Genomic DNA, 20,038 nt, shown 5'->3' on the forward strand with positions numbered 1-20,038 from the left:
CAAACCAAACGCAGGCTCCTCCGTATACAAACAAAGTATATTCCATTCATTTAACAAACTGCTTTTACTTGTTGAACAAAAGTCAAGCCGTTTTATTTTGTCTGCTCTCTAAGGATAAACATGTCATGTTAACAAATCCATAACGAGTGAAGACGACTTTAAGAGTTCGCTTACCTGATGGAGACACGGCCAGCTGTACGGACACAAACACAGAGGGACATCAGTATTAAAGACTGCTGTGTGGATCTACAAAGCACATTAAATTAAAGCAACACACCGGAGCTTCAATCTAACTAATATGAGCTGGAACATTCGCCTCTGTCTGGTTTCTTTACTATTTTATAGAGATATTGCTGAACAGATCAAGTGGTCTGTTTATGGCAGACACTGAACCCTCTGGGGAGATGTGGATCTCCCACACAATGATGGTGAAGTCTGGACGGAACTTCTCAAAGTGTTGCCATGACAACCTCCGACAGGTGAAACAAAGGGAAAAGAGTGCATTACGAGCACTACTGAGAATGACAGAACGGAAAGAACGAGTTACCGTGGATGGGACGGGCTCAGTGTTTAGTAAACGCAGTATGCATGTGGAGGAACAGTGTTTGCTGTGAGGGTCAATATTTACATCAGGGTTTTATTTCAGTGTCACAGGGGACAAAACAAGCCAGATGATATTCTTCCACTTCAGCACCAATGTGAATCAGAATCAGAATTAACTTTATTGCCAAGTGTGCGCACACACACAAGGACTTTGTTGTGGGTCATAAGGTGCTCTTTGTACACACACACACACCTACACAGGTAATAATCTCTGTATTATAGCTGTTTAAGTCTGATATGGTTTGGGGGGAAAAGCTGATGCTGTAGTGCACAGAGATCTGTATCGTCTTCCTGAAGGGAGAAGGGTTGTGTCCGGGGTGAGAGGGGGCTGTAATCATGTTACCTGCCTGTTTCTTCACTCTACAGATGTACAAGTCCTGAAGGTTGGGCAGATGAACACCAGTGATCCTTTCTGATGTCCTAACAGCCCATTGCAGTCTTCTTACATCTGATTTGCTCAAATGTCTCGTTTTTGTGTTGGCTTCAGTTAGTGTGTGTGAGACATTATCTCATCAACACCGCACGTCTCATCAACACCACACGTCTCCACCACATCTAATCTACACCACATCTAATCTACACCACATCTAATCTACACCACATCTAATCTACACCACATCTAATCTACACCACATCTAATCTACACCACATCTCATCTACACCGCACATCTAATGTACAGTCTGATCTATAAGACTGGGTGAAATTAGACACAGTGTACATTATATAACACACTCGATATGACCAGTGACAGGTTTGATTAGACTTAGATTAGATAAGAGGTTGTATTAGTTTATATAACGCAGTGACATCGTTATTCCAGACTAAAGCCGTGTCCGTACCAGAACAGATGTCCACACAGACTGATCACGGCGTCCCTGGCGGTGTCCAGACAGATGTTACACTCGAACGTCGCCCTTTCCCGCTGCTCCCGCTCGCCCTCACCGCCGCTCCCTCCGGACCGCCCGCCGTCCCGGTCACTGCTGCTCTCCCCGCCCGAGAATCCGCCTCTGCTAGTCTGCGCGTCGTCACTCGAGGACCGAGGATCAGCGGCCTCCATGATGCGTCTCTGTTTACTTCTCTGCTCGTACGTGAGCGAGCTTTGGAATCTTCACAGTTGGGTCACCTGACCTGATAGTGAACTAACTTCCGCTTCCGGTCCTGGAAGGGAGGGTTTATTTATTTATTTATTTATTTATTATTTATTGTAAACAGCCTATTCTTCTGCTCAGTGACAAAAAATAAAATAATTTTGTTAAGCAGGACATTGCAGATGAATATAAACTAAACTGACAGCGTTTTTATTAAAATAAAAATAAAATAATACTATTATTACTTAATAATGATTTTCATTCAGCAATTAAATCGTTAAAGCCATAAAGCACGTCTTAAACACAGGGAGAGTGTTTTTGTGGGATTACAATCCAAACATCTTCCTAAAAACAATCAGAGGTCAATATGTTTACCTCAAGTATGTGTGTGAGTGTGTGTGTGTGTGTGTGTGACTGTGTGTGTGTGTGTGTGACTGTGTGTGTGTGTGTGTGACTGTGTGTGTGTGTGTGACAGTCTGTGTTCAATTCAATTCAAGTTTATTTGTATAGCGCTTTTTACAATGGACATTGTCTCAAAGCAGCTTTACAGAACATAAACATAGAACAGAAGGTAAACATAAGGAGAAATATAAAGAATTAATATAATATAATGTGTGTGTGTGTGTGTGTGTGTATGTGTTAGTGTGTTTGAGTGTATGTGTGTGAGTGAGTGTGAGTGTGTGTGCAATTACATTTTAGTGCACACTCCTGCAGAGGAAGATTGGATCCGTATTGTTATTCCCACTTGTAAAGGTATGTATGTGTGTTAAGTTATTTGTGTAGGTGTGTATGAACTTGTGCACCTGAGACAGACTCCAGGTTCCCTGTGAGTGTGTGTAGGAGAAGAGCTACAGAATATGGATGGATGGATAGCTGAACTTCCTTCACTTTGTTAACAATAAAATAATTAATATACTTCCAATGAAGTCTATAAATGAAATGAAAAGTAAGTCACTACATATGTGTGAGATGTGATGTGTAAAGACAACCTACAACCATTAAACTTCGTCCAAACTCAAATATTATATTTCCAGACAGCTATCAAAAGATTAAAAACTTTTATAGAGCTTCTCACCGTTTAAATCTGTCTGAAACCTCAACCCTAACCCTATTACATCCACATTCAAAAGTTTGTTTATAACATTCAACATTTGCCATGTTACCTTTGGAAAAAATACGACAATCAGTAAGATTTCACATCAGAAGGGAGCCCCGATCCTGTAACAAGCCATGAAATTCATTCTTTTTTTATATCCAAGGTGTATAGGTTTGGTACAGACACACAGAAGCAACGTGAACACTGACAGATTGACAGATTTTTGGTCAGTGCGAAGTAAAGTCTAATAAAATATTAATGTTTTAAACTCAAACTGAAGCAAAAAAAATATTCATACCACAAATAAAATCAAATGAATAAATAAAACTAACAAAGAAGCTCAATAGACACATGCATAGCTGAGGACAAATTGAGCAGAACGTTTATTTATTAAAGAACACGGCAAGAAATGAATTGACGTAAACTGTTAATAATACAGACTCGTGTGTGCAGAATGCTTTAGCTGCTGATCATCTGTGGTTAGATGTCTTCCTACTAAACATGCAGGCTTCGTCAACTGTTTTTAAAAGCATGAACATTGAAATTCGTACCCAATTCTGTTACCACATTATATTTAAAATGTAAAGACAACATGAAGGTTAAAACGATTTCGTGGTCATTTGGTCTGAGATCCTTGTCTTCATGCTGCTGTAAAGAAAAAGAGAAACATTACTGACACAAACATGACCAGATTTAAAGATAAGTCTGAAAATTAATTTAATTAAAATTTAATTACATTAAATCACATAATAAACAGGAAATGGGGCTGAAGGATTGATCAATTATTATTACTTAACAACAACAACAACAACAATAATAATAAATGAATTTAAAATATGTTGCAATTAATGATATGGTGCAGTATGGTTGCTCAGGAACATGACAAGCTGAGATTTTTTTGTTTTATTAAAGGTGGGGTCTCCGTTGTTTGAGAAAAGCTTCAGAAAACTGAGTCGGGATGACAAACTAAACAAAAATAAAAACAAATGTGTAGCCAATGAACAGAAAGGGGCGTGTCTTGTCAATATGGGTGGAGAGAGTGTTCAGTGCGCATGTGTGACATTAACAGAAAGCGGTTTTAACATTGACATGGAGGATAAAAACAAAGAAAGAAAGCGAAGAAAGACTTACGATAAGGTAAGAAGTAGGACATAGTTGGTCACATATTCACAGATTGGAGTTTCCTGAGTCAATAACTCCTGAGCTAAACGCTGTTACTACACAAATAACACCTCTTTTCTATCGTAGTAATGTAGAGACGCAGCTACAACCGTGTTTTGTGTAGTAACAGTGTTTAGCTCAGGAGTTATTGACTCGGGAAACTCCAATCTGTGAATATGTGACCAACTTTACTTAAGACGCCGAGGCGCTTTTTTCCTTCTCGATAGGTGAGTAACGTTGGTTTTGTTTTGTTACACAGAACTAATATATGTCTTTGTCCTTTACATGATTATGCTTGTGTGTCATTTTTGCTTGTTTGTTTATCTACAATCGTATTGTTCTTCACTTCAGCTATGATAAAGACACATTTCTTTCCATTAGTTGCCTGGGTTACGTATGTATGTGTGGGCGGAGCTATCAATACAGGGGTGGGACCCGTTTGGGTTAGGGGCGTGTTTGTTTTGGTGATTTCAAATGTCCACATTGGCTTTCAAACATCGGAGACCCCACCTTTAACTTCAAATAACAAACCTGCTAAATAAAACCCCCTCCTGTCATATTACTAATAAACTACAAAGAGTAAACTCTTCTGTCCTGAAGACTTCACCAAGAACACATTCAGCTTTAAAATATTAATGCATTACAACCTTAGTTGATTCCATTCTTGTGTCCATTCGCACATTGTTTCGCATGTCCATTCACATGTCCATTCACTTCCAGATCAGCTGTAAATACACACAAGTGTACACGTAAGTAATAAAATATACCATACTTCCTCTGTTGAGTTTTAAAATGTAAAACAAAATTTTCTGTTCTCGTGATTCTTATTAAATAAGACTTGATTAGAATAGATTTAACTTTATTTATCATCGTGCAGAATACAGGAACAGGACCAGTGGGACAGCTCGTATACTTACCAGCTGCTTGTTTTTATCCAAAACAGAATCATTGTCCACATACCTGCAGGAGCTGGAATATATGCCACCTTTTCATTCATAGCTTGTTGTTCGTTCGTTGGTCTGTTCAAGAAAGCTGGAGAGATTAATGTACATGAGGAAGAGAAGAGATTAAATGTATTGATGTCAGGTGAGATATTCGAAAGTGTGAGAGCAGCAATACTCACCAATATATTTCTTGGAATAAAGAATATAGATGACACAAGCAACCCCAACCAGCACCAACAGAACTCCAATCACTGCTCCAATGATACCACTCGAAGCTACGGAGCAGTCAAAGCAATCTTGTCCTTGCAACAATAAGAATAAGAGCAATGTAAGAGATCACACCTTTTACATTTTCAGACTCATTTGTCTTTCTTTACACCACTGTGTTTTTATTGATACGGGCTGTAAGTAGAATAACTCGGCTCAGTAACGGTGCTCCACTTACCTTCACCTACAATTATAGGCTTCTTCAGAGTGATGTGGTTCACATAACAATTGTACAGTGATTTTTCATCCTCCAGGATCTCCACACTCTTCCTCAGCTGGTATGTGCCATCACCATTGGGTCTGACTCCTGAAGATACTAGCAGATGTTCAGGCAGGGAAGTTTTGGACTTTCTCACCTGCATCTCCACATCTGGAGGGTAGAAACCCGTGGCCAGGCAGGTCAAGGTCAGCTTTTTGCTGTCAGTCACTGATTTCTTTGTAAGTAGATGCACCTCTGGGGGAGCTGGAAGAAGATATGATGTTAATTTTCCTTCTTAATTTATCAAGATGAATGTGACTCAAGAAAAAACTCCTGGATACTCACAAAATTTTCTCAGTTCTTTTTGTCCATAGTCCATGAACTTGGTGAGCCAGTCCACACACTCTTTCTCCAGGTAGCTCTTGGTGTATGTGTTAAGGATGGACACTTCATCCCATTTCCTTTTGGTCGGCTCAGCAGCCTGAACTGGAGCGATCCACCTCGAGTTTTCATCATCAAAGGAGAGGAACTCAGCGCCGTCGTAGCTGTACTCATCAATTCCTCTCACAAATTTACTATTTCCATTTTCACCCTCAATCACACAGCCATGTCTCCACTGAAGAACATGAAGGTCTGAAATGGAGACAGTGCAGTAAAGATAAGAACTGTGTGACATTAAGAATCATAAAGAAATGACATCTGACATTTAATGAGTAATGATAAATAAAACTGAACTAACCAGACTTATTGTGTCTCATTCGCTCCATCAGGATGTCCACGTTGACCTTAAACCACTGCTCTTTGCTCTTACGGGACTGAGTTCCTTTATCCCAGTAATCCTTTTCCATCTTCTCCTTCATCCAGTCCTGTTTAGGAACCTTAACCTGAGTCTTACTGTTGTAGTAGTCGAGTTCTCGGTCATCGAGCATGCCCAGTGCGGTGAACTCATAGATTCCAGGCAGCTCGAGAGGTTTAGACAGAGCCGTGTAGGTGTAAAACAGTGAGTGTTCACCTGGAGGAGAGGGAATAGAAAGTTATCTTACCAACTTTTACTTTTGTTTGAGACCAAATCATGTTCTACTTCTATTATCTTTATGTTGTTCACATGCAGCTGAAATACAATACAAGCAGGTTTAGATGTTCTACATTAAAGTGCACTGGATATCATTTGGCTTCTGATTGTCTTTGGTCATGTTTCTGATGTCCATCTAGTGCACTTTTTAATGAAAGTTCATAAACAATGTCATCATTGTTATTACTGAATAACTGAAAGTTATGACAACAATTTGTTCATTTCAACACAGGATTACAGAGTCACCATATCAAGTGGTGATTATATTATATTATATTATATTATATTATATTGGCAACATTTTACACACTAGTACAAACTTGTACAGTCTTTCTTTTTCTTCCTAATAGAACGTAACCTGAACCATTCCATATGAATGTATGGCAGCGCGACTGATCTACAGCTCTGTTAAAAAGTTTTTGCCTCTTCCTGATCTCTATTTCTTTATTATTATTTTTTAAGAAAACACTTAAACAACACAAGCACTGTACACTGTTTAACCTGTTGGATATTAACAGACACAGCCCTACCCCTCTCCCTAATCCCTGAATGTGAGATGAACCCTTCCAGTGTAAGTTGGACTTACATTCAACACCAAAAATGCCACTGAAATATTCAGGCTGAAAATAAACAAAAATAGAAAAAAGTTCTGTTTGAGACTCAGGGTTCAGTAGACTTGTTGGCTCGAGGCTGGTTTATTCTGATCTAATGTGATTCCTACACTGTAAATGTTTTCTTTACTTTGGACAAATGATTAAGCACCATAATTCTATCAACTGATCAACTTCACTCAAAGTTCCATACTATTTTATTACTAATAACATTTTCACTCTGGAACAAAGTGAATCTGTTCACATTTTTTATCACAACAACACAACACACACAACACAACAACACTGAGTACACAACTTTTTTCGTCACTTCCGGTTTGGGAACGCTGTGCGCATCTAGCTGCCGCTCCATGCTGGGTTATTGTTTTGATTTGTTTTGTTTTGTTTTGTTTGTTTGCCTGCTGCGTTAATTCACGTCTCGGAATTGTTTGGATTACTTCCCGATCTGAGGAATTTCCATATGTTTGGATGGTATCTTTTGCCTTTCGCCGTGTTAGAGAGTTGGAGAGCGGCAGGAAAAGTTTGGTTTCTAGTTTATCGCGAGCCCTCTGCCCTCTCGATCCTCCATCGATCTGACTAACTATGAGGTGAGTTAACACTCTACTTGTGGATTGTCTGTTAACACACTGTTTGGTCAGGTAGCTGCCCTTTCCGTGTGCTTTTGTTGATGTTGGGTTGGGTTCGGTTCTGGCTAACGCAGTAATGCTGTAGGCTGACTTTTCCATGGCTCTTTTCAACATGTTAAAGCTTCTGGCATTTACTATTCTATCTCTGGCTATTTTTGGTTTCAATCATATGGAAATGGTATACAAGCCCTGCGAGCTAATGGCTCTAAATGGGCACTGGCGAGTGGCGCATTGCCGCTCATCTGGTATCCTTCGTCGCCCAAGATATTTACATCGCTCTTCCAGAAGGAGATACGTCCTTCATCAGTCATCATCGTCTGTGATCCCCTCTATCTGGTCTAGTAGCAGGGCCATGAAACAGTTGGCGTGCTCTTATAATCGACGTCGCTCCCTTGTCAACATTAATATGACTGACTCTGTGATTAAGCATACCCCTGCTGTCAATGGAACAAATAAACACTGTGCCCTTCTAAATTGTCGCTCTATCTCAGACAAAGGCACCTACATGAATGAGCTAATAGTTGACAATAAATTTGATATGTTATTTCTCACAGAGACTTGGCAGGTACCAGATGATTTTATCCACCTGAATCTGCTTACCCCTATTGGATACCGACATATGTCAGAACCACGTACAACTGGTAAAGGGGGTGGTCTTGCTGTCATTTTTCGTGCGTCATTAACTGTCTCTAAATTGGTTTTTCACAATACCACGACATTTGAGTACATGGTGATGAAGCTTGGTACCAAACGTCCCATTGTACTTATATTAATTTACAGACCACCTAAACAACAAAGTGATTTTTTCACAGAACTCAGTGAACTACTAACCCAAGCATGTGCTGTGTCGTCCCAAGTTATTCATGTTAATACTGCTTGCTCCACTGTTACTCAGCTAAATGTTGTCTTTGATTGTTTTGACCTTATCCAGCATGTTAATTTTCCAACTCATACTCATGGTCACACGCTTGATCTTGTTTGTACATCTGGTCTGAATAATATCTCTGTTGACAGTTTAGCTACCCCTCTTTCTGACCATAGACTCATTTCCTTTGATTTTACATTTATCTGTCCAGTCAACCACATCAAAAATCTAACCATACGTTATCGTCATTTAAATACTGTTGACACTAGCTCCTTCTGTGATTCTGTTGCCTCCTCTACTCTTTCTGATGTGATCAATTTAACTTGCCCATCAATGATTTATGACAAGTATTGCTGTTCTGTTGAAAAATTGTTGGATGAGTTTGCCCCAACTAAGATTAGGTCTGTCCCTTTGTCCCATTCCTCCCCGTGGTTCAATGCAGAGCTTCGAGGTTTGAAGGTAAAATGTAGACAACATGAACGTCTCTTCAGAAAAACTGGTTCAACTGGACATTTTCTTATATTAGCTGAATGTCTTCAGCAGTATAAATTGGCCTTAAATACAGCCGCTCTTCCCATATCTCCAGCATCATTAACAAAGCAAGCAATAGGCCCAAAATGTTATTTAGCACAGTTAATAAACTGATTCAAGCACCAAAGCACAGCCTTAGTGACTCTGACTCCATGGTTATGTGCTGCTCTTTCCTGATCCATTTCCAGGGTAAGCTAGATACTCTGTATGCGACATTTGGTGAGGAACCAACTACTGATGAGCATATGAAATCTCAATCTAATAATTCTATGACAACCCTAGCCTTAACCAATTCCTCATTAATCACTGAGTTAATACAAAAATCTAACTCCTCATCATGTACTCTTGATCCTGCACCTACTTTCCTGCTAAAAGACTGTACATCGGCGATTTCTGCCCCATCTCCCACCTTATTAATATGTCATTTATCTCCTCTACTGTACCTGTGTCACTTAAGACTGCTGCTGTTACTCCCATACTTAAAAAGACTAATCTGGACCCGACAGACTTATCCAACTACTGCCCTATTTCCAACCTGCCATTTGTATTGAAGATTATGGAAAAGGCTGTGGCCTCTCAGCTGCAGTCATTCCTAGCTGGTAACAACCTCTTTGATATTTTTCAATCTGGTTTCCGCCAACAGCATAGCACGGAGACCGCGCTAGTAAAGGTTGTTAATGATCTTTTACTCACTGGAGACTCAGGTAGTCTCTCTATACTTCTGTTATTAGACCTCAGCTCTGCCTTTGATACTGTCTGTCATAAGATATTACTTTCCCGCTTAGCGGAATTTGGCATATCAGGCTCTGCACTATCCTGGTTTTCTTCTTATCTCACAGGCAGGCAATATCACATCTCCATACAGAATTCCAAATCTCCTACTGTCTTACTTAAACATGGTGTCCCACAGGGCTCTGTTCTTGGTCCACTTCTATTCATTCTGTACATTCAGCCGCTTGGCAACATCATTCGTCGACATGGTTTTAGCTATCATTGTTATGCTGATGATATTCAGTTATACACTACCTGTCAACCAGTTTCTGTTAATGTAAAATCCTCACTTTCCTCTTGTGTTAGCGAGTTAAAACTATGGCTACACTCAAATTTTCTTAGCCTGAATCTGGGTAAAACTGACATTCTGATAACTGGTCCTCCATCTCTAATAAAAAACAACTCTGTGGACTTTAGTCTTGATCTGGATGCTACTACGATTTTCCCCTCAGCTACCGTTAGAAATTTAGGTATCATATTCGACCCCTCACTATCCTTTGATGCCCACATTCGCAGCCTCTCCAAAACGTCTTTTTTTCATCTACAACACATTGTCAAACTGCGACCTTTTATCTGCAGAAATGATGCCGAAACATTAGTACATGCTCTGATTACGTCCCGTCTCGATTACTGCAATTCACTCTTCTCTGGTCTATCAGCTCACTCTATCTCACGTTTACAGTACATACAAAACTCGGCTGCCAGAATGTTAACCTCCAATAAAAAATCTGCCCACATCACCCCTATATTATTTGATCTTCACTGGCTGCCAGTCTCATCACGCATAAAATATAAAATCATACTGCTCACTTATAAGGCACTAAATGCTCTTCCCCCCCATCTTTCCGATCTTCTCTCATCCTATGTACCTTCACGATCACTTCGGTCTTCAAATTCTGAACTTCTTTGTATTCCTAGATACCGTTTATCCTCTGCAGGTGGCAGATCCTTTTCTGTCATTGCTCCAACACTATGCAGCTCCCTACCCATTGCACTCAGAACCATCACCACTCTGTCTGAATTTAAATCAAGGCTTAAGACTCACCTTTTCAACCTTCACTGCCAGTAAATGGATATATATTAGGAGTCCTTAATTTTTCTGAAATGTGGTGTATGTACTGTGTACTATGTAGAGTCTTATCTCTTGTACTGTATGTTTTTGTGTTTAATCCTGTCTTCTGTTATTATCTCATGCAGCTGCATGTGATCTTTCGTTCTGGGCAAATGTCCGACGTATATGTATGAACCTTCGTCCTGGGCAAATGCCCGACGTATATGTATGTTACCTTGTAAAGCGTCCTTGAGCTTGGGAAAGGCGCTATATAAATTAAACATATTATTATTATTATCACATTTAATCATTTTTGTTTTGCTTTGTTTTTATTTGATTTCTTTGTTTCTAACGCAGGGTGAAGATGATTTGTTTAAATTCATTTACATGCATCACTTATTATTGGAAAATGTGTACAAAAAAGTGTGCAGTAAACGGAAATCTTTTGCACAGCCGACACATGACACAGGAAACACCCTCGCTCTTTTGAACACACTGTGGTTTCATGAGCATGTAGAACTCTTAAAAACATGCACCCAAAACCACACTCACACTCGAGAATTCACTCACCATCCACTTTAGTAGGAACAACTAAACTGTGTAATCTACATTCAGTCATAATGAAAACATCTGATACCAGTCACAGAGATCAGACTTTGATGTTTTTGTGAACATCAGCTGAAATGCTGGACCTGTATAATGACAGATGTTCCTCATAAAGTGACCACTGAGAGTATTTTAGTGAGGCTTTAATTCATACACGTTTTAGTAGCAGCATTTAATATATGTAAAATATATAACTGTCATATTTAAATATTAATATATGCAATAAATAAAGAGAAACAAATAGAAATAAAAAAGATAAATAGAATTATCAGCAGTCAATGTAACATGACATAAGTATAATATAGATATAAAAAACCTGTAAAACTATATTTTGTGTTTCTGTATCTGGGAAATAAACAGTTTCAGAATTTTTTAACCAAAAATAAATGTTCAAGATGTTTAATTTTATTATGGTAATTAATTATATATAATGTGATTAATATTCAGTATCTAATGTAATATCTAAGATTCTGCACTAGTTCTAGCTCCCTATTTAAAAGGAAGCAAATCTGAGATCTTTTCCATATTAATTGCTTTGTACAAAAGGTCTGATTTTCATGATCAGACTTCAATCAGATGGATTTGATCTAAAAAGAATCATCAGGTTTTACATGAACACGTGGAGTCCAGGGAGCTCACGTGTGTCTGTTATTACAGCAAAACGTGTCGAATGCTCAAATACTCCAAAATACTCAAAATACTGTAAAACTCTAACATATAACTATTACTATTGTGTTAAATGTTACAGTGTGATTAGACTTCATGATTATTCTGTAATTACTATAAAAAAAAAATAAAGGAAATATTGATATATATATATAGATAGATACAATTTAATATAAAATAAAGTCTAAAAGCAGAAGGTTATTTTTAGTAAACAAACATAACGGTAAACAAAGCCGTCGTTCAGACCGGAAGTGAACCGTTTTCATTAAATTCAACAAAGATCTTATCAGAACTTAACTAAATCCATAACTGCAAACTTCCGCCGTGTATTTAGAATAATATTTTGACATCTCTGTGTCTTTTTGTTCAGTTATAATGATTTTATAAAGTACTTTCGGTTTACTTTCAGTTCCCGGAAACTCACCTCCCAAAGCAGGCGCGAGGACACAAAGTGTCACACACACTGCAGCCATCATCTTCCTCATCTTCATCATCCTTTATCATATAAACTTAAGACAGATTAATATGAATATTGACCCACGTATAACACGCGTGTTGTGGCCTGATCTTCATGCACAGATGCTATGAGAGTATGGGGCTTCCCCTACACGAGCTTCTAGGTGAACTGCGCATGCGCAGGACTCAAACGGAGAATACAGCTTGAACCGTTAGACAGTGATATTATCAGGAGTGACACCTCCAACCCCCCCACACACACCAATGATCACTGAACACAATTTAACTAAATACAAAGTATTTATTCAATTTCCATTTATTTATTTGTGTGTGTGTGTGTGTCTGTGTGTGTGTGTGTGTGTGTGTGTGTCTGTGTGTGTGTTACGCCCCGTCTAGGGGTGAAGGCACAACATGAAAGGGTAAGAGAAACAGAGGTAACTGAAAGAACAATATTTTAATGAGAAGAACAATTTCACCATGTCTTCAGGAGCCAACAAGGCCAAAATAACAAACAAAAACAGCTAATTATTGTACCCTTTATATTCCCTACTTGGCAAACAAAAGAAAAGAAAATACAAACACTTCCCTAACTCCCTGAACAAAAACAATCAATAAAAGGTTCTAACAAAAATGACATCGGTCTCCCTACCTCCCCAATAATACTATATTCAAATATTTACAGGTTAGCTAATAAGTCCAAACAGGGGTGTTGTATCTTGTATAGGAGGATATTGTATTGGATTCTTGTATTGTATCTTGACAAGGATAAAGTTGGGCCTTTGAAATACGTTCCAAAGTGAAAATAAAAAGAATTTCAACGGGAGGTGCCACATTTTTGCTGTTAGCTGGCGGCTACCGTGTGAGTTGACTGGACGATAAGATGGCTGGCATGGTGGGATCCATGGCCCCATTCGATGGTACGTCGCAGTCCTGGGAGGAATATGGCGAGATATTAAATCATTTTTCAATACATATTAATGGTTAATATCACATAACACTGTATTCAGCACAAACTGGGCTACAATATTATGTAAGTAAAATGTATGTACATGTTTGTATTTTTAAGTAAATGATGTTTATGCGTGGTTAGTAAAAAAAAAAGAAAAAGTTGCTGATATAAGGCCAAGAAACACATACTAAACATTTGTTCACAAACAATAAAGTTCTCTACTCTTGTAGAGTTGAGAATTTGCTACAAAAAGATGTAAAAACCATTTTACCCACTCATTCACATGAAACAATACATTGATTTAACTTTTGTAAGACAGTTTTTGTTGTGTAAAGGCAATATGCGAGGGCGGGTCAATGGTCATGAATATTGATGATTCACACCTGAGGAGGCCCAACCCCCTAATGGCTTAGTCTGGATTGTGTTGACAAAAGAATGAGTGTGGGGAGACTCAAAGAGGAAATCTTTTGCTTGTAGTTTACTAAAATAGTGTACAATAAAGTACAAAATACTTTTATATCTGTACTTGACAAAATAAGACTTTTATTTTACCAATGGTAAAAAAACATGAACAATACAATAGAGTCAAGAGTCAAGAAGCTTTATTGTATGGAATGATTCTTTACAATATAAAAAATAAGATATAAATTTGTAAGCCATCACACACTGTGAATCTTGGAGAATGGAGTTTAAATGTCGTCATGCCATTGCTCAAAACAGTTCCTATTTAACTGAACACACATTAGTCTCAGTTGCTTTGAGAACTGAAAGAGACCTACAGCGTGTGTGAGTAGCAGGTGATGGTAAAGGTAAAGGTGATGCAGACACATTCCTAAAAAAAAAACACCAACATAATTAGTCTCATCGTGTACTTTCCAAAGTACTAAGCAACACATTAGTAATAATAATAATAATATATAACTAATATATACTAATATACAATATAACAGAAAAATGGGTACATGTGGACGTACTCTTTTTTGTTCCCAGTTGCGTTGCTGCGTGCCCTCGTGCGAGTATCAGACGAAGGTGAACGTGTAGTGGAATTTGAGACTGACACAGGATGCAGTGTGACTGTTTTATCACAAGCTGAACATGACAAATCGGATGCTAAAAAGAAACTGCCTTTGATTACAAGCGAGGTCAACCTTAAAACTTACATAGGACAGTTAGTGAACATTCTGGGTACCACAAAGGTATTACCAAAGAACTACCAGCAATCGTGGTGGCTGGATCAGGACCAAACCTGCTGGGAGTTAAAACTCAGCTGGGAGAACATCAACCACATAGAAAATAGTTCTGAGAGGTTACAGGACATTCTGAAGGCACATTCAAAGAGGAATTGGGAACACTAAAAGGAACCAAGGCAATGGTTTTATGTATCCAGTGAGGCAAAACCTCATTTTTTCAAGCCAAGGTCATTGCCTTTTGCAATAAAAGAAAAGGTGGAAGTAGAGCTGGATAGACTGATCAATGAAAACATAATAGTGCCTGTGAAATTTTCAGACTGGACAGCTCCAGTAGTGCCAGTGTTAAAACCGTATGGATCAGTGAGATTGTGTGGAGATTATAAAGTGACCATAAATAGAGAGTCTTCACTGGAAGAGTATCCCATTCCAAAAATGGAGGATATGTTTGCGGTGCTGTCCGGAGGAGATAAATTAGATATGAGTCATGCATATCAACAGATTGTTTTGGATGAAAAGTCAAAACAGTATGTGACAGTAAATACACACTGTTTACCTACACCAGATTACCTTTTGGTGTCAGCTCAAGTCCAGCAATCTTCCAGAGAACCATAATAATAATAATAATAATAATAATAATAATAATAATAATAATAATAATAATAATAATAATAATAATAATAAACTTTATTTTATCTTTATTTATTAAAAGCCAATAAATAACAAACAAAGGAGTGACATAAAAGCTGCCCTAAAAAAGTACGTTTTAAGACGGGATTTAAAAACACCAGGGATTCTGCGTTCCTAATCTCTGAGGGCAGGGAATTCCACAATTTGGGAGCCAAAGAAGAAAAAGCCTGATCACATAGTTCTTAGCCGTGTTGTTTGGGCAGTTAGAAGACCAACTTCAGTAGAGCGTAGAGCATGTGAAGGTATGTAAAGGGTTAACAGCTCACACAGATATTGAGGGGCCAAATTGTTCAAGGCCTTATAAGTGAGCATGAGAATTTTAAAATACGGAAACTAACAGGACGCCAGTGCAATTTTTCCCGGATAGGTGTAATGTGTTCTAACCCCTGACACACTGGTCCTAGTCAGAATTCTAGCAGCTGAATTCTGTACCAACTGTAATTTACTTAGGGTAGCTTTAGGAACTCCAGCCAGCAAAGCATTACAGTAGTCAAGACGTGAAAATACACAATGATTATGATTAACTTTTCAGCCAGAGAAAGTCAACATGGGACGTAATTTGGCAATGTTTCTGAGATGAAAAAACGATGCTTTGAGAGTTTTACGAACATGATGGTCAAATGTTAAATTGGCATCAAATATCACCCCCGAATTTTTTAGCTTAGTTTGGGATTGTAAAGCAGAGCCATCCAAACTTAAGGTTACGGTCTCTGCTTTACGCAGCTGATGTGGTGAACCAATCAGCATCACATTCAGACAAAGCTAATTTTCAGACATCCATTTCTTAAAGGTGGGTGGTCTTAAAGATGCTTCAGAAAACTGAGTTGGGCCAAAAAATAAACAAAAAACAAAACAAAAGTGTAGGATCTTGCAGCAGATAAGAAAGTCACTTACTTTGTTGACAATGATTTGTTGATGCGTAAATGATGTTCGGACCCAGATCAACACTTGCATTCAAATAGTGTGTATCAAATTGTTGTTCCGTTACCGTATCGTCAGCAGGTCCTGCATTTAGCCCATGACCATTCGCTGGCTGGACATCTTGGCGTTACAAAAACCTATACCAGAATACTCAAGCACTTCTTTTGGCCAGGATTGAAAAAAGATGTTGCTGAGTACTGCCGAACCTGTCATACTTGTCAGTTTGTAGGGAAGCCTAAGCAGGTGATTCTGCCTGCTCTGCTCTTCCCAATTCCGGTGGTGGGAGAGCCGCTTGAACATGTGATTGTGGATTGTGTTGGTCCTCTCCCTAAAACAAAATCAGGTAACCAGTTCTTGCTTACAATTATGTGTGTAGCTACACGGTTTCCAGAGTTTTTTCCGTAACGAAAAAATCACAGCTCCAGTTATTATAAAAGCACTGATTAAATTTTTCTCCACTTTTGGGCTCCCTAAAATTATACAGACAGATCAGGGTACTATTTTTCTCTCAAAACTCTTCACACAGGTAATGAAGTCTCTTGCCATACTGTAGCTCACCGCGTTTCAAGCGTGTATCACTCTGAAAGTCAAGGCGTGCTGGAACGTTTTCATCAGACCCTTAAGTCCATGCTGCGCAAATATTGTATGGAGACAGGTAGGGATTGGGACGACAGTGTTCCTCTGGTATTATTTGCGGCACGCGAAGTAGTACAAGAGTCCCTAGGGTTTAGTCCTGCGGAACTGGTGTTTGGACATAATGTTAGAGGTCCCTTAAAAGTTCTGAAAGATCAGATGATGGCGACTGATTCAAGTCCAGAAATGAATGTGTTAGATTATGTCAGCAAATTTTGTGAACGTCTACATCAGGGGTCACCAACCTTTTTAAGTCTGAGTGCTACTTCAAGGGAACTGAGTAGTACGAAGGGCTACCTGTTTGATACAAACTTCCTCAATAGCAAAATTGCACAGATCACTTTTTAATAATAATAATAATAATAATAATAATAATAATAATAATAATAATATGGTGAAGAGACTGCTCACATGTCAATGTTAATTATTCCCCACAATTATTAACAATGATTTATACAACAATGATGGTAGGAATATTTAAACATGCAACATTTATCTTTGTTTATCTGTTCCAACATTTGAAAGTCAGGAAGTAATGTCAAGGAAATCATTAATCAAGTCACAACAAGTTATCTAGTCTTTTTTGAACAATTTTTCACATTTCTGTGCAACATTTTTAGTTTAATGTTATGGTGTTTTCAATGAACACGTTATCTCTTCTTTGTGTGTAAATGTCTGTTAGTGGGAAGCCTGGCACTGCATTCTGCTCACCAGTGTACTGTAATCTTGTGGATAATTTGACACTGCAAGTCTGAGTGAGTCTTGTAAATGTGCATCAGTAAGGTGTGTTCTGTGTTTGTTCTTGATAAAGTTCATGTTAGTAAAGGCTGATTCACAGAGAGAGGTTGAACCAAAAAGGCAGGCGACTTTCATAGCTGCTGTTCATACTGTACACCACTGTACTTTTCTGTGTCCACAAGGCACCAAAAGTTTGATGTAGACTGATGGGCTTTGAGGTGAAGGTCATTTTGCAACGTTAGGATCTTTACCTTTGTCCAGCATCCAAGTTGAACAGAGCATTTACTGTAGTTGCTCAGCAGTGCATGTCATGTCCACTTGCATCAAAGGATTTGTAATGGCTTTTTCTGTCCTTAATGCGCTGCCGGGTGGGTAGTTAGCATTGAAACTTTCGTGACACGTACTGAAGTGTCTCGCCACATTGTGCCGCTTTGCCGTCACAACAGTCGTCCCACAAATGACACACACACACACACTTTTCTTTGACTGACGTAAAAAGAACTCTTCCTCCCAAACACCGTGAAAATGGTATGTCGCTTTTCTGCCATGTTTTTGGGGTTAACTCTCTTCATTTGAATATATTGTCTTCTGGTAAAGTAGGTTCCTGACTTTTGTATACTATCTGCTTAACTCACTTTGTTCTAGAGTAGTGTGATTTGAATTGTTATATTCTATACCATTGTTGATTTTTATAGTGTTGGTCCTTGTTGTTCTCTCAGCTGATTAATCAGGAGTAGTTTCAGTCTACCTTAAGGTGTGAATTGGGGGCAGGGCTTACCTATTTAAATTGAAGGTTCGTAAGTATCTCTCTCTCTCTCATTGTAAACTTTGTGTCTAATACTGTTTTGCTATATTCTACCATACCTTAATTCTCACTCTTGACTGCAAATATGTGCCTTAAACCCATCTCTGTACTCAATTCCTACACTCGCAGACACTCTCGTCCACAGAGCAGAGGTCACAATCCCAGTAACCTCATCTACCCTCCTCTGTTGTGTAAGTCTCAAACAGTGGTGGTAGGTGGGCTCTGGAATTGCCAGTCTGCTGTGAAAAAAGCTAATTTTATCTCTGCTTTAACTTCCCATTACTCCTTTGATTTTCTTGCACTAACAGAGACCTGGATATCCCCACAGAACACTGCTACACCAGCTGCTTTATCCACTGCCTATGCTTTCTCTCACTCACCATGAGAAACAGGCAGGGGTGGTGGTACAGGTTTATTGCTGTCAAAGAAATGGTGCTTTACACCTCTCCTCTTGTCTCACTTAACCATCTCCTCTTTTGAATTTCATGCCATTTCAGTTACCTCTCCAATTAACCTTGTTATCATTGTTGTTTACCGCCCTCCTGGTCCCCTAGGTGACTTCCTGGAAGAAATGGACACACTGCTTAGTGCTTTCCCTTCTGATAGCTCCCCCCTGACAGTGCTTGGTGACTTCAACCTCCCCTCTGACAAGCTACATTCTTCTTCCCTCCTGTCTCTTCTCGACTCATTCACACTCACACTCAACAGCTACATCCCCACACACAAAGGAGGCAATGTGCTGGACCTGGTTTTCACCCGTCCTTCTCCAGCTACAGACGTGACTGCTACCCCACTACATGTCTCTGATCATCACCTGGTATCCTTCACCATCACTCTCCCTACCCTACCTAAAACTACCTCTCAACCCCTCGCTCTTAGCTGCCGCAACCTTCACTCTGTCTCCCCTTCTTCTGTAGCTTCTGGCACTCTTTCTTCCCTTCCTGATCCTGAGTCTTTTTCGTCACTGCCCTTGGACTTGGCCACAGATACTTTCCTCTCATCTCTTTCCTCAACTATGGACTTCCTCTGCCCTATGTCCACTAAACCCAAGAAAACTTCTTGTTCTGCTCCTTGGCTTTCAGATGTGCTGTGCAACAATCGAAGAGAGCTAAGATCAACAGAGAGAAAGTGGAAGAAATCACAACTTGATGCAGATCTTGATTCTTACCGAACACTCATGGCCAAGTTCTCCTCAGATGTGACTTCTGCCAAGACTTCCTTCTACAAGGAAAAGCTTGAAGCTTCCTCACATGACCCTCGGGAATTCCACAACATCATCTCTTCTCTGCTCAACCCCCCGGCTCCACCTTCTTCATCCTCCCTGACTGCAGAAGACTTTGCTTCTTTCTACCAGGAGAAGATTGAGGAAATCTGCCAGACCTTCACTTCAGCCCCGACTGCACTTACATCTCAGAGTATGGACTCCCCTACACCTTTGTTGTCGCATTTCTCAACTGTAACAGCAGAAGAGATTCTAAAACTCATCCAGTCTTGCAATCCT

The 20,038-nt window shown here is 39.2% G+C and overlaps 2 protein-coding genes across 2 annotated transcripts in view; both read right to left on the bottom strand.

Annotated features, from left to right (window-relative positions):
• The window catches only part of rnf5 (ring finger protein 5), a 7,418-nt gene extending 5,672 nt beyond the window's left edge, over positions 1-1,746 (bottom strand). The window contains exons 1-2 of the mRNA XM_060886447.1: positions 1,444-1,746; positions 175-193 (exon numbers count right to left, since the gene is read on the bottom strand). Coding sequence (XP_060742430.1) covers positions 175-193; positions 1,444-1,661 — 237 coding nt within the window. The 5' untranslated portion in view covers positions 1,662-1,746. The remainder of the gene's footprint in view (positions 1-174; positions 194-1,443) is intronic.
• Positions 1,747-4,829: 3,083 nt separating this feature from the next.
• On the bottom strand, positions 4,830-12,771 carry LOC132857240 (major histocompatibility complex class I-related gene protein-like). The gene is made up of 6 exons (XM_060887251.1): positions 12,583-12,771; positions 6,099-6,371; positions 5,705-5,992; positions 5,339-5,623; positions 5,073-5,195; positions 4,830-4,981 (listed from the first exon to the last, which is right to left on the bottom strand). Exons 1-6 carry the CDS (start codon positions 12,650-12,652, stop codon positions 4,863-4,865), a joined length of 1,158 nt encoding a protein of 385 aa, XP_060743234.1. The 5' UTR covers positions 12,653-12,771; the 3' UTR covers positions 4,830-4,862.
• Positions 12,772-20,038: the final 7,267 nt, after the last annotated feature.

Source organism: Tachysurus vachellii, chromosome 14 (genome assembly GCF_030014155.1).
Source record: "Tachysurus vachellii isolate PV-2020 chromosome 14, HZAU_Pvac_v1, whole genome shotgun sequence".
Classification (NCBI taxonomy): domain Eukaryota; kingdom Metazoa; phylum Chordata; class Actinopteri; order Siluriformes; family Bagridae; genus Tachysurus; species Tachysurus vachellii.

Bases quoted from the DNA above. Each gene is read 5' to 3' on its own strand.
- LOC132857240 (XM_060887251.1), bottom strand. From the start codon at position 12,652: ATGATGAAGATGAGGAAGATGATGGCTGCAGTGTGTGTGACACTTTGT. The intron at 5,993-6,098 runs GTTAGTTCAGTT...TCTCCATTTCAG, and splicing joins AATGAGACACAATAAGTCTG to ACCTTCATGTTCTTCAGTGG. The intron at 4,982-5,072 runs GTGAGTATTGCT...TAATCTCTCCAG, and splicing joins TTATTCCAAGAAATATATTG to CTTTCTTGAACAGACCAACG.